The 12972-nt window shown below is 30.3% G+C and overlaps 2 protein-coding genes across 2 annotated transcripts; both read left to right on the top strand.

The window, feature by feature from the left end:
* Positions 1-6734: 6734 nt before the first annotated feature.
* On the top strand, positions 6735-7785 carry LOC128160109 (complement C1q tumor necrosis factor-related protein 3-like). The gene is made up of 2 exons (XM_052823375.1): positions 6735-6930; positions 7197-7785. Exons 1-2 carry the CDS (start codon positions 6750-6752, stop codon positions 7604-7606), a joined length of 591 nt encoding a protein of 196 aa, XP_052679335.1. The 5' UTR covers positions 6735-6749; the 3' UTR covers positions 7607-7785.
* A 2569-nt stretch (positions 7786-10354) lies between these two features.
* On the top strand, positions 10355-11281 carry LOC128160832 (complement C1q tumor necrosis factor-related protein 3-like). The gene is made up of 3 exons (XM_052824150.1): positions 10355-10362; positions 10478-10632; positions 10875-11281. Exons 1-3 carry the CDS (start codon positions 10355-10357, stop codon positions 11279-11281), a joined length of 570 nt encoding a protein of 189 aa, XP_052680110.1.
* Positions 11282-12972: the final 1691 nt, after the last annotated feature.

Raw genomic sequence — 12972 nt, forward strand, 5'->3', positions numbered from 1 at the left:
TTCCGTTAATGTCGAAAGTAAAGCTGAATGTTCCTGTAAGAAGCAGAGCTTTTAAACCAATAACAAGAGTAGCTAAAATAAAAAAATAAAAAAAATCGAATTATTCCTGGTACGACTTAACAAAATCCGAATGATTTTAAGTACGAATTAACAAAAACCTTTCCGATTTCAAGAACGACTTAACCAAAAAAAATTCGAATGTGTTTAAGTACGACTTAACAATTATTTTTGGTACGAGTTAACTTTACTATGATCATTATGCTATTTTTTAAACCAAGGACGCGGAATCAAAATTTCCGGAAAAATCAATTTTTAAACCCCGATATCTCTGTAATGCATCGTCCGATTTTAAAACGGCTTTCAGTGTTAGATTCAGCTTAATAAGCTCTACAAAACACATATTCATTTTTGATTTGATCAGAAAATTCATTTTTTCGAAAAATTTGTTTCACTTCCAGTTTCGACCGGAAGTGACAGATTTTCATTTCCAGCCTTATTACAGAGGTAAATCGATTAAATCATTAGCGTTGAAAATCTCAAGCCTCTATCTTAAAGCGTTTTTTAGAAACGCCGCGGACAAAATGACTTTTTGAAAATTTTAAAAATGACGTTACGTCAAAACGGAAAAGACGTTGTCAAGAAAACTTTAACATCTTTGAGGGATAATAATTTCGCATTATCTCTGAAAGTTTCATTAAAATCGGTTGGAAACTTTTTGAGTTATAAAGCCGAGAAGGAGTCAGAAAAAAAAAGAAAAAGTATAATAATAATAAAAAGAAACCGAAGAATAACAAGAGGGTCTTCCGTTGGAAACGGAAGACCCTAATAATAAAAAGAAACCGAAGAATAACAAGAGGGTCTTCCGTTGGAAACGGAAGACCCTAATAAGAATAATCTTAATTTTTTTCCCGCACAATAATAGAAAGGTCTTCCGTTGGAAACGGAAGACCTTAATTAAGGTCAAGATCTATGAACCTAAAGTTGCGGAAAGGTTTTTGAAATTCAAGATATAAATTTTTTCAATGATACCTAAAAACGATAGCTTTGTTTGATAGGGTGAATCGGGCTTAAATTTATGGTAAACACAATGAAAAATTATTTTTTGAATTGTCATTTTCTATAGAATATGAAAGAAATAAGTAAAAAAAAAAATCCCAGAGTGTTGGCCATATTTTAATAAGGAAATATATCTAAAATGCTTACAGTCTTTCCAAAAAGGCATTAAACAAGCTCTTGACCTCTTCTTTAAAATAATGTCAAATTGAATATAGGTAGCAGGGCTATTTTTCTCATAATTTAATATAGAATCATGATATTGTATCATTTTCTACACGTTTCCTTAAAGAATTAATTATGACGTCATAATGGTTCTAGCACCAAAAAAGACATTCTGTAATCATTTACTAGATCCTGACCTTAAGGGTTTTTTTCAGCAAAACGTCTTGATCTGTATTCGATATTACATATTAATTATACAATATAATGGATAAAAACTATAGATCGGTGATGCATTGAAACGAGTGGTTTTACCATCAATGATTTTAGCCGCAAGTATTAAAAATATTTGTTGAAACCCGAGTAACTAAACGCACGTCGAACACACTGTTTACTTTTAACTTTTTGTGATTAACAACATATTTTAATTCATGAAACGTTGTGAAATCGGTGTTTTTGTATTGTACATGTTGAGTATTTTTTAAAGATATCATTAGCATATCATTCAAAAAATCTTCAACATTTTATAGAAAATACGTTGATTTATACATGAACAAATCAATTTACTTATTATTTCATAGTGTACATATCTTGGCACTAGCGTTGAAAAAGAGATTCTAATCGGGATGTAAAAAGGTGTTTAATATGCTAACAAATTTATTATCATGTTTTTATCATTTTCCGACGATTTCACCTGTTACAATTTGTTGCCTCCATGTATCTTAATTTTTATTGATAAATAAAGTTTTGTAGAATCTGATATGATGCCGATTTCTTTTCTGTCCTTAAATGTGTGTTTTGTATGTTTTATTTGTATAGCATAGTTTGCGGAGCTGATTTTTCGAAATTAGCCATATTATTTGTTGTATTTTTTAAATTGTCATATCAATTGAATGAAGTAAATAAAATCATATTGATTTAGAAATTGATAAAATGCGCTTTTTATTTAAAACATTTACGCCTGTAAGTGTGGTTTAAGGTTTCTCCAACCTTGCTGTTTTTATGGTGAAATCCGTGTAATATTTGTTTAACATTTAAGACTAATATGTAAACATTCAAATTGAACTTAGATATTGGTATGTTGCAAATTTTTGTTCATAGGAGTTAACTCAGGTAAACTATCAAGGCAGTTATAGCGACGACTGCTCTCCAATCATAATATCATAATGATTTTTTTTATATGATAAAGCAATTTTTTAATGAAATTATTCGCAATCCTTTATTTTATGTATATTAACATTTTAAGGGTATTTAAACTTGCCAGTATGAAAGCTATCACATTTAGAGTGCATTTTGATTCAATTTTTCAACCATGAATAAGTACAGTTTAGCAACTTAAAACGTCTATAACTTTTGAAATAATGGTTAAAACTCACTAAAAATTGGTAAATTTGTAACTTATTATATCTCCTATCGAAATCTGCAAAGAAATGTGTACCTTGCAAGTAAAAAAAATTATGAATCATTTCCTACGTACGGTTTTTTCATTGATTTCAGCTATTTTAACTCAAACTACCCTCTATGAATTGCAGATCTGTAGATACATAGGTTTTATTGTACAACTTATTAACCAACAGCTTTGCAGATCATAGACATTAAAGACAATTTATCTGATCAAGTTTTCTGATGACAACACATTCGTGATAAATTTACTCATTTTTTTTACGATCAAGTTTTCTGATGACAACACATTCTTGATAAATTTACTCATTTTGCACAATTTCTGTATATTCTGAGATGACAAAAGTTAAATTAATTTATAGACAAAGGGTATTTTTAATACACCGTATTGCTTTTTATTAAATGACAATAAAAGGGTTATTTCAGGATAGATTGATGTTCTTCTTTAGATTATAGTATAACTGATATAAAAAATTGCATTAGATTGATAAATCTGAAGACAACATTAATTTTTTTTACATATTTATATGGTCGATTAATATACCAAGCAATTGTTCAATCAGTTTACAAAATCATACATAATTAATCATGTACGTGAATCTGATGGCGACTCTAAAATGAATTTTAAAAGATTAATTATAGCAGTTTGTACACGGCAGTCTAGTGAGAAGGTTCCTTTTAAACACTTTTTCTCTTATGTCCTTGTAAATGCAAATGTTTTCCCACAAATGTTTATTTAAAAAACAAAACTTGGTGTTATGACTATTTTGAAGACAGATATGAATTAAAAAAATGATCATAATTTATGAAGTTCATAATTTGTGATATCATTTTAAGATTTGATTTGTAGTAAGATTCTTAGATTTGTTTTTCCTACAGAAATATGCATCTTTCTTTATTTCATGCAATATACAATTTAAGACAGACGATGTCCCATTTTGTAGTTTTACCTTGTTAAATTAGTTTATATCGAAAACCGCAAAGGTGTCTCTGCTTAAAAAAATCGTCATGACAAGCTAATGAAAAGTATATTGCATATATTAAGTAATTGATCTACTTTGAGCTGTTACCGTCCAATGTTTAATCAAACCGATGCTAAAGTGATTACTAAAGAGTTTGCAGTTCCTTTTGTTGTTTTGTTTTAAGGCCGAAAGGCCTGAAGTCAAGCACGGGTGTATTTATTAGCTTAAAGAAGCATGGTCACACTTTGGTCAACCTTTTTTCTATATCAATGTTAACAATGCTTCAATAAAGCATTTGTAAAAGGAAATATAAATTTAAGTGTCATTCGTTGACTTATAAGCGAGTTTTTGCTATGTACACAAAGGTTCTTTTTACATTTTGAATGTTGAAGCCAACATTCCAGTTTTAGACCTAAAATGAATATGTTAAAGGTTAAGAACTGTTGATTTATGTATAAAATGAATGAGAAGATAGACAAATCAACTGAAAAAAGATTTCTTACTGGTATATTGAACCTATGTAAATAAAAACAAGGCACGAACCTTGTTTACCTAACAAAGATATGTGAACCTTGATCATGCTTATTACTCTTCTACTGACTCTCAAATTTCATTTGATCATAAGAAATGCATTCCTAAAGCATTCTACATAATTAAACTTACAGAATTAGACAAACACTGTAAAAATGTCCATTTAATCACCGTGGCTATCTTTTTAAAGCCATGTGATAACTCGCTTCAAAAAATCTGCTTTATTAGGAAAATATTCACAACTTTTATTTCGGCAAAAAACCCAATCTTGAATTCTGATTGACCAAAATCCTGGAATCCAAAACCGCAGGGTAGTTGGTGAAAATGCGTCCAAACTCGGCCACTTCCATCGACGCAATCCGAAATGAAACATCTTATAACAATTACATATATTTCCTTTCTTTGGATTTACAGCCACGACAGATAGATCACGGATCTACGTTAGTAGAGAAGAAAACCGATATAATTCAAAACAAGCAAGTGACATTTAGGGCTAATTTTCTCCTGTGTTACAGCTTATTGCTTTAGTATATGTCAAGCAAAAAAGATGTAAAATCAAGGCTTGTCACCAATCATCGATAGCCATTTTGAATTTATCTTTCTTGCTGATTATGCTGTAACGGAGTACATGAAGTACCTCGGGTCCTGCTTTAATGAAGCTAGAGTTCAATTACTTAATTTTATTGTGATTTAAAGGCGTGTTTTTTAAATCAGTTTTATAACTGTTTTAACGTTTCCTTTTATGTCTTTATATAGAATCTTTAAACAAAAGGACACGATACGTTTTATCATTTGCGTAGCTTGTTTTTTAGTAGTAATAAGCAACATATCATCTGTGTAATTTTTTTGTTTATAAGTTTATATGTTTTATCTGAGAATGTAATTATCTACTTTGTTACGGGTGTTACAAAAATGTGGCGGTTATTTGTGTAAAACTACAGTTGCTTATGACACGTGAGTAAATTGTTTTGTTGGTATATGGTGGTTCATGACCTGGTAATAGCAAACTTACCGGCCGGGGCAGTATATTTGGTTACATGTTCTTGCCGTCATGCGTTTAAGTGAAAACGATTACCACTTAAAAGGAGATTTCAAGAGAACAATATTTAGAGGCATAGTTTAATAGCTGAAACAACTCTTAGTATTGTATTGCATGGGAAATCTTCTTACAGACATATGAACAAAGTAATTTCAGACCAGATCTGTTTAGTAGATGTTTTTCATCATTCATACTATAAGAGTAAATAATATTAACGGGTAGTACATGTAAGTCAGAACAAGTTTTAGTAGCTATTTGATATATAATTGTTTTCGTCCTATTCGGATGATTTCTAATACAAATGCACGTGAAAGCAGTAACAATTGAAATCGATGAAAGAAAAAAAATCCAAGATTTCTTTATTGACACCTATCATTATTTTTATCTGAAAAATTGAATACAGATTGTTTTACGTATATTAATAATCTGAAAGCTTCAACAATTCGAAATACACTCGGAATAGCTTTGCAACGCTATCGTCCGGTTATGTCTTTGTAATGCAAAATTTCCCTGGACTTTTTATTTTTATATTGAAACCTCACAAGCCAGAGGGGCGTTTCAAAAAAAATATTGGACTTTTATATATTATTAAGAAACTGAATATTGTTTGAACGCGGGTGTATTTATAACTATCGAGTAATTAAGCAAATTGTGCTTCGAAGATTTCTTAAGACATAATGTTGTGTTTTTTAGAGGGAGCACCCAAACAATATTTAAAGTAATAATACTTTTTTTTAGATTTAAAAACCAATACTTCCCAAAAACATCCGATTACTAAAAATTATAATTATATTTATCCAACCCCACAGCTTTTTTTGACGGCGTTTATAAATATATATGCTTCTTACCATCTAATGCTATGAAGAGAACATCATTGTAAACTGATGAGACAAACTTGCCATTTTTGGATCAAAAAATACGTTTTTATATTTTACCGAAAACAACTTCATTTCTCGGCGATACATGTACAAAGTTTGACAATCAAGCACTTCGAATAGAACGTGGATTAAGAAAACATTAGAAAAGTTCCGAAAGCATCGTGATAGAAATGAAAAGTTTTGACGACTATTCAAAAACAGCAAAATTAATATATATCTCAAATTTAAAATATTTTTTGATGACATCGTCATTACAAAACAGGTATACTTATCGTAATTTTACATTGTAAACAATGCACTGAGGTATAATATTTATTTATTTTCCATTGATGAAGATGTGTCTTTTATATGCTTTGTTTGTCAGGAGTAGAATTTCAAACCTATGAGATGTTTGCGTGAATTAATATAAAAAACTTTTTTAATGCGTGTGTATCTGATTTATGAAGTGTATAAAAAGGCTTGGAGGTTTTTCAATCATGGTAAATTCTGTTTATCCGCTTTGCATATTCATATATTGATATGAAAAGGTACCCACTCAGCTCTTTCAGAGTGTGTCTATCATCTTCGTCCCCTTTTTATCCTCTTTTTCTCTATTCTTTTTCCTTTCATGAATATTAACTATAATCAATTTATAAGGTGTTACTTACATGTTCTGTACAAGTATTGTGTTCTAGTAATATAGATGTGCTACTGACCTTGATAACGTAATATGTATATATTGTGATGTTATTTAGTTATTATCGATTTCGTTTCAGTGTCTTAATGTTGCTGCTGTCCTTGGTCACGGACGTATCAGGGACTGTAAATGACACTCCACAACAGGTGGTGACGAAGTACAACAACTACAAAACAATATGTACCGGACTGGGTTATATAGCCACACAATGCAACGATGAACAGAGAGGTAAATATTAATGAACAATTCTATTCAAATGCATTTTCAAGAAGTGTACAGTAGATTATTACAAACAACACTTGCATCTAAATTATTCAAAATTGATCATCTTTAATTACATTTTTGTTGTAACAATGAATATCAATCCATAATTTAAGATAGATAACTTTTTTTTTAAAATTCACACGTTTACCAATTTCAGAATATATCAAATTGAATATACTAGCAACTTTTTATATCATGTTTTAAAAAAATCATTTCATCCCGTTGCGCAGGTTCAATTGCTTTTCAATCGTCACTCAAAGGTAACTTAGAAAACATGAAAACATATGAAACGGTGATATTCAATCAGGTTTCGCTGAATGAAGGCAACGCTTACAATACAACTTCCGGAAAATTTACTGCGCCGGTAGATAGCGTGTATTTCTTCAGCTGGACAACACTTTCAGACGCAGGGAAATATTTCATTACTGAAATCGTTCTTAACAATATTCCAATAGCGTACAATCGTACAGATGGAAGAGGTCGTCCAAACAACTCAGGATTTGTTATGTCATCCTCTAATGCAAACATAAAAATGAAGAAAGGAGATAAAATATGGATCAGAACCCATTACAACTATGGTCAATTTGCTCGAGGTGGAGATAGAGGCGAATGGTGTAACTTTTCTGGATTTAAACTCTAACATCTTCAAAAATCGCAGTGGGTTACGAACATTGAATGGTTTATGCTTATACATGTTTATCAACGTACATATAGTTATAATTTTAAATTGTATTGCATAATTGTAATTGCTTAAAAAATTTTGTAACAAAATTGAATGCCACATGCCAAAAAACTGTTAAGAAAAATAAAATAAATTAAATAAAATTAATTGAAATAGTGAAAGGAACCCATTTATTGTTGTTAAGTCCACTTAGGAAAACGTGTATACATAATATCAATCTATGGTAGTTACTGAAATAAGTTAAATTGATTTTAAAAAAATCAATTATTTTATTGCGGAAGGTTAACTCTATGAAATACAAATTAAAGTGAATTTGATTAAATAAAATTCACAGCATCTATCAAAGTAATTTCTAATGAAGTTAAAACAAATGGCATTTCCTAAAAAATTTATTATGTAACTGAAGTAGAGCTTAAAATGACAATGAAGCTTAGGTGCTCTTAAAGGGACATGGTCACAATTTCAGTCAATTTTTTCCCCGATTTGAATGTTTACAATGCTTCAGTAAAGTATTTTAAAAGGCAACCAAAATTTGAGTGTCATTATTTGAGTTATAAGTGAGTTACATAATTATATACATGAGAATTGTTTGCTTTTGTTTGATTTTGAATATTAAAGTAAAACTTCAAATTTTAGACCTGAAATGAATGTGTTAAATGTTAAAAACTGTTTATTTATGCTAAACATGAATAAGAAAGTAGAACAATCCGCTCAAAAACGATTTTTGAAATTATATTTTAAACCAATGTAAACAAGAACAGGGCCCGAGCCTTGTTTACACGATAGAGAATTGTGAGCTATGTATCTTGCCTGTAATTTAACAACTGACTCTCAATTGGCGTTTGATCAGTAGAATATATTCCTAAAGCATTGTAATTGATAAAAGCAGAAAACGAAAAATTGACCAAAATCGTGACCATGCCCCATAAAAAAACCAAAATCCTAACTAATATCAAGCAGCCGAAATGGTGACAGTCACATTTTTCATATCTAATCAAAGTTACTGGTGAATGTTAATAACCTTAAATATTTAAACCAACATTGAGTGTACAAAAGTGCAAACATACAACATTAGTGTAAATCAAATAAATGTATCAAACAATAATCTGCATTAATAAAAATCGACGTGAACAATTGGACTTGATAGAATGTCTTATTCAAGTTCAACACTGAGTCGTGTTTACCACTTTGGACTGATTCGTTCCGGCCTAATACAACTTGCATATTGAAAACAAAACATATGACCAGCGATGACATAATTATTGAAATAACCAGATAAACGTATGAAACTTATTGCTTAAGACCAAAATATATAAACAGACCTAATATTTGCTGTTGATATCTTTTTTATAGGAAATAACGTTAACATCTGAATACAATAATGATGGAAGGACAAACAATACGAATACATAATGTGTACAAAATAAAAGTACCAAAAAGAATCTAGGGTAATGAGAAAGGTTACACTAATCAAACTGATTTGGTAATATGTAATAGAGGCTACTTGTCAAGCATGGAAGTTTATTTTAAAGAACCCTAGAGAAAAAAGTTGGGGTAGTAGGCTACAGACATTTTATTGCAACATATTCATAGAAGACAAAAAATCAACTTCGATGTTAAATGTGTATTAAATTGTTCTCATGATTGGTGCGACAACAATTTATAAGGAAATGTAATGACTATTTATGACTTTGACTGTAGAACTCCTCAATAATGAGGGTTTAATTGAATATGAAAATAAATTGAAAAAAAAGATAACGTAAATTATACGAAGAGTGTCAAACTTAAAATAATTCATAGGAACTCGTCAACGTATCGAACATTGATTACAATCTTAACCATTTTATGAAGATATGTATTAGCGAAAGAAACTCGACAGATAAAAAAAATTAATGAAAAAATTACGGAGATTGTTTTTCTCAAAAAACATTTGATATTACATGCTCTTGTGCAGATTTGTCAAGTAAAAGACATCTGTTTCAGTTAAGGTCAGACGCGACCTGTCTTCCATTATTTCTATTTATTATATCTCCACAATGTGAAGATTTCTAACGAAGTATTTCTATAATTATTTTTTTCATGTTATATGATACTTTGTTTAGATATAAAGTGTTCCGTTGAAAATATATAATATGACTTTTTTTATAAGCATTGAAATGCATATTGCATGCTATTTTAAGGAACATTTAAGCCCGGAAAAGAATCTGGTAATGTACCCTGAATTGTTTAGTATTAACAGGTCTAAATGTTAATAAAGACGAAATAACACATCAAGGAAAATTATGTAAAACTGAGGAACGTTTCGTGTGTCCTTAATATAACTTTAAATCCCAAACTTTAAATTGAATCCTCCATATAATCTTCCCTTCAATGCTTTCACTAAGTTGAATACCTTCGAGTAAATATTAGCTGCATTGCTTTAAAATTGCATGATTCTGCTCCTCATAGAAACTAATGTTATAGTTATAAACCGTTGAATAATCCAAATATATATTTAGCATGTGTAAAGTTATATGCGTTGTTTTCCATTTTAATCTCTTGATTTCAAAAAGTGTTTCAAACAAATGAGACATTAACGTGACTTGACTCATTAAAGATATGTGATACGTTTTCATATAATTATTTTCAACATATAAATAAGCATCGAAGATTTACGGTCACAGTCACTGCATTCTGTTGGTTTTAGTTGCTGTACGTTTAAAAAAAATGAAAAGGTATTTTCTTTAATTTTCTTTCTTTCTATTTCTTTCTCTCTTTCTTTCTCTACCATTCCTTATAATAAACGAAAAAAGTCTACATATTTTGTTACTATTTCTGTTATTGATTTAGTTTCAGAGTTCTCGTGTTGCTGCTGTCCTTCGTCACGGATGTATCAGGAACTGTAAATGACACTCCACAACAGGTGGTGATGAAGTACAACAACTACAAAACAATATGTACTGGACTGGGTTATAAAGCCACACAATGTCACGACGAACAGACAGGTATATTTTATATATTGATGCTCAAGTTTTAATACCTTGTAATCATATAATTTAGTAACTGACAGGGCCAGATACATAATTATTCAAGGTTCTAAGCATTTATAAAAAAAGATTGTCGATTGTTCAATAACAATATCAAAGCGTTAATTTAAAAAAATGAAAAAACATTATCTATTTTTGATTGAACAGAATTTTGACTTCAGAATAAACCTGCGATTTAATAATCTTAATTTATATTTAAGGAGGACCAATAGTATTCCAATCGACATATAAAGGTACCTTACAAAATTTGAAAACCAGTGAAATTGTAAAGTTCAATCAGGCGTCACTCAATGAAGGGAACGCCTTCGATACCACCACGGGGAAATTTACTGCGCCGATAGATGGAGTTTATTCATTCAGTTGGGGAGCAATGTCAGATAGAGGGAAATTGTTCGTAACTGAAATCGTTCTAAATAGTAATCCAGTTACAGGCAACTATGTTGATGGACGGGGTCATAACAGTCCACATGTGATGTCATCCTCACAAGCTAATATCAAAATGAAGAAAGGCGATAAAGTGTGGATCAGAGTATTTGAAAACTATGGTCAAGTAGCTCGGTGTGGTGATAAAGGACAATGGTGCTACTTTTCTGGGTATAAACTGTAAACCATTTTATTAAAATGGCGAAATATATAAAATACTCAAACATTTAATTTTTTTAAGAGCCTTCATTACTTTACACACAAATTTTAGGATACCCGTGTGGTAGTCATAGTTATTTTCCGTTTAAAAAATGTTTTATACACTGCATAATATTATAATTACATGACGCAATCAATTTAAAAGTCTGATAAATAGGTAAGACCAAGATCAAGTACTAGTAATCACGACCTTGATTGCACACATTTTCCTTCAGCTGCGAATTTTGAAATCAATGCAGATCGAGTCACAAGTAGTACGTGATAATATTATGAATACAATGTGTTTTCTAGAGTTAAACGTGTCTTATTTCAAAATAGTCCATATCAATAAAAAGGATCACTTCTAAGCATATAAATTACCATTGAAAACCATGTAATGAGGGTCTTTGAAATAACATGCTTTGAGAACCGTTCTCCATATACATGTATATGTATGTGTTTTTAAACAAGATAATTAGGAGTTAAAATATTGGGAGACAGTATCTGTTCATCATTAGTTTTCTTTCCTGTTAGACTGTCAAAAGGTAATTCTACGTTTAACACATCCCGCAGGCATAAGTTTAGTAGAAACACGGTTTTAAAAAAGCCAAACGCTTATTTCGATTTTAACCAGTTTCATTATGATAAAAAACTGTAATGTTAAAGAAGGAATATATAGTTTCTTTCAATATATGCCTTAAAAGTCATAAATTGATTAAATATCATGAAAATACACATATACCATCTTGAATACTTGTATATACATGTGTAAAGTACCATGTATTTACTTTTATTCTTAGACTATTCTGTATTTAGAAAGAGAATAATGACTTCAACATGATGCCATATTTCTAAAATCTAAAATTTGTTATAAAAAGTAATAAAGAAGGGAACATATTCTCATAGTTTTGTGAAGAGGAAAATGTGTCCGCAGACGTTGACAAGAATGAAATTACTATATTTCATGTGATATTACATGTAAAAATTATAACGCGAATGACATTTATACACGCCTTTCAGTTTTTGTAAGTTAGACAATGCTTTATTTAGTTTAAATCATTGTTATATCACTTTAAATTTGCATATGATTCCACTTGTACAGCTCTAATTAAGGATTTGAATATGAAAAAGCTTCGGGGTGCTGGATATTAAGATTTTTGACAAAATCAAGGACAATACAAGAGAGGCCAATGTTTTCTTCCCAAACATAGAGTGACAACTGATAAAACATGTCTATACCATAAGGGTTCACTCTTACATACAGTGTATAACCAACAGTCATTAGCACTGAAGATACTATTTTTTCTAACAGGAAAAGCTTGCTTGGGTGGAAAAAAAACTTAACAATGCCGATAAGGTCGTATATCAAACAGTTGTTAATAGACAAAGAGGTTATAATATACAGAGAATGTAATACATTTAACTAGGTTAAGCACAAAATACCTTAACTATATTTGAGATGAACATGGGGACGAACTCATTGTGATCTTTAAGGGCGAAGATCATTTAAGGGGATGTCACGGTCAAACCGATTCGATTACCGGTGAAAAATAGCTCGCTAGCTTCTCCCTTTGTAGGTGTATCTAATAACCTTGGCATTCATGCTCGTCAAGCAATTAAGGACAATAATACATTGACTTTTTGAAGTTGTACAATCCAAGATTGATTTGGGTGATC

The sequence above is a fragment of the Crassostrea angulata genome, chromosome 8 (assembly GCF_025612915.1).
Source record: "Crassostrea angulata isolate pt1a10 chromosome 8, ASM2561291v2, whole genome shotgun sequence".
NCBI classification, from domain to species: Eukaryota; Metazoa; Mollusca; class Bivalvia; order Ostreida; family Ostreidae; genus Magallana; species Magallana angulata.

Excerpts from the sequence above, each read along its gene's own strand:
- LOC128160832 (XM_052824150.1), top strand. Across the intron at positions 10,633-10,874 it reads ATGTCACGACGAACAGACAG|GAGGACCAATAGTATTCCAA; the intron begins GTATATTTTATA and ends TTTATATTTAAG.
- LOC128160109 (XM_052823375.1), top strand. The coding sequence starts at position 6,750 with ATGTTATTTAGTTATTATCGATTTCGTTTCAGTGTCTTAATGTTGCTG. Across the intron at positions 6,931-7,196 it reads ATGCAACGATGAACAGAGAG|GTTCAATTGCTTTTCAATCG; the intron begins GTAAATATTAAT and ends CCCGTTGCGCAG.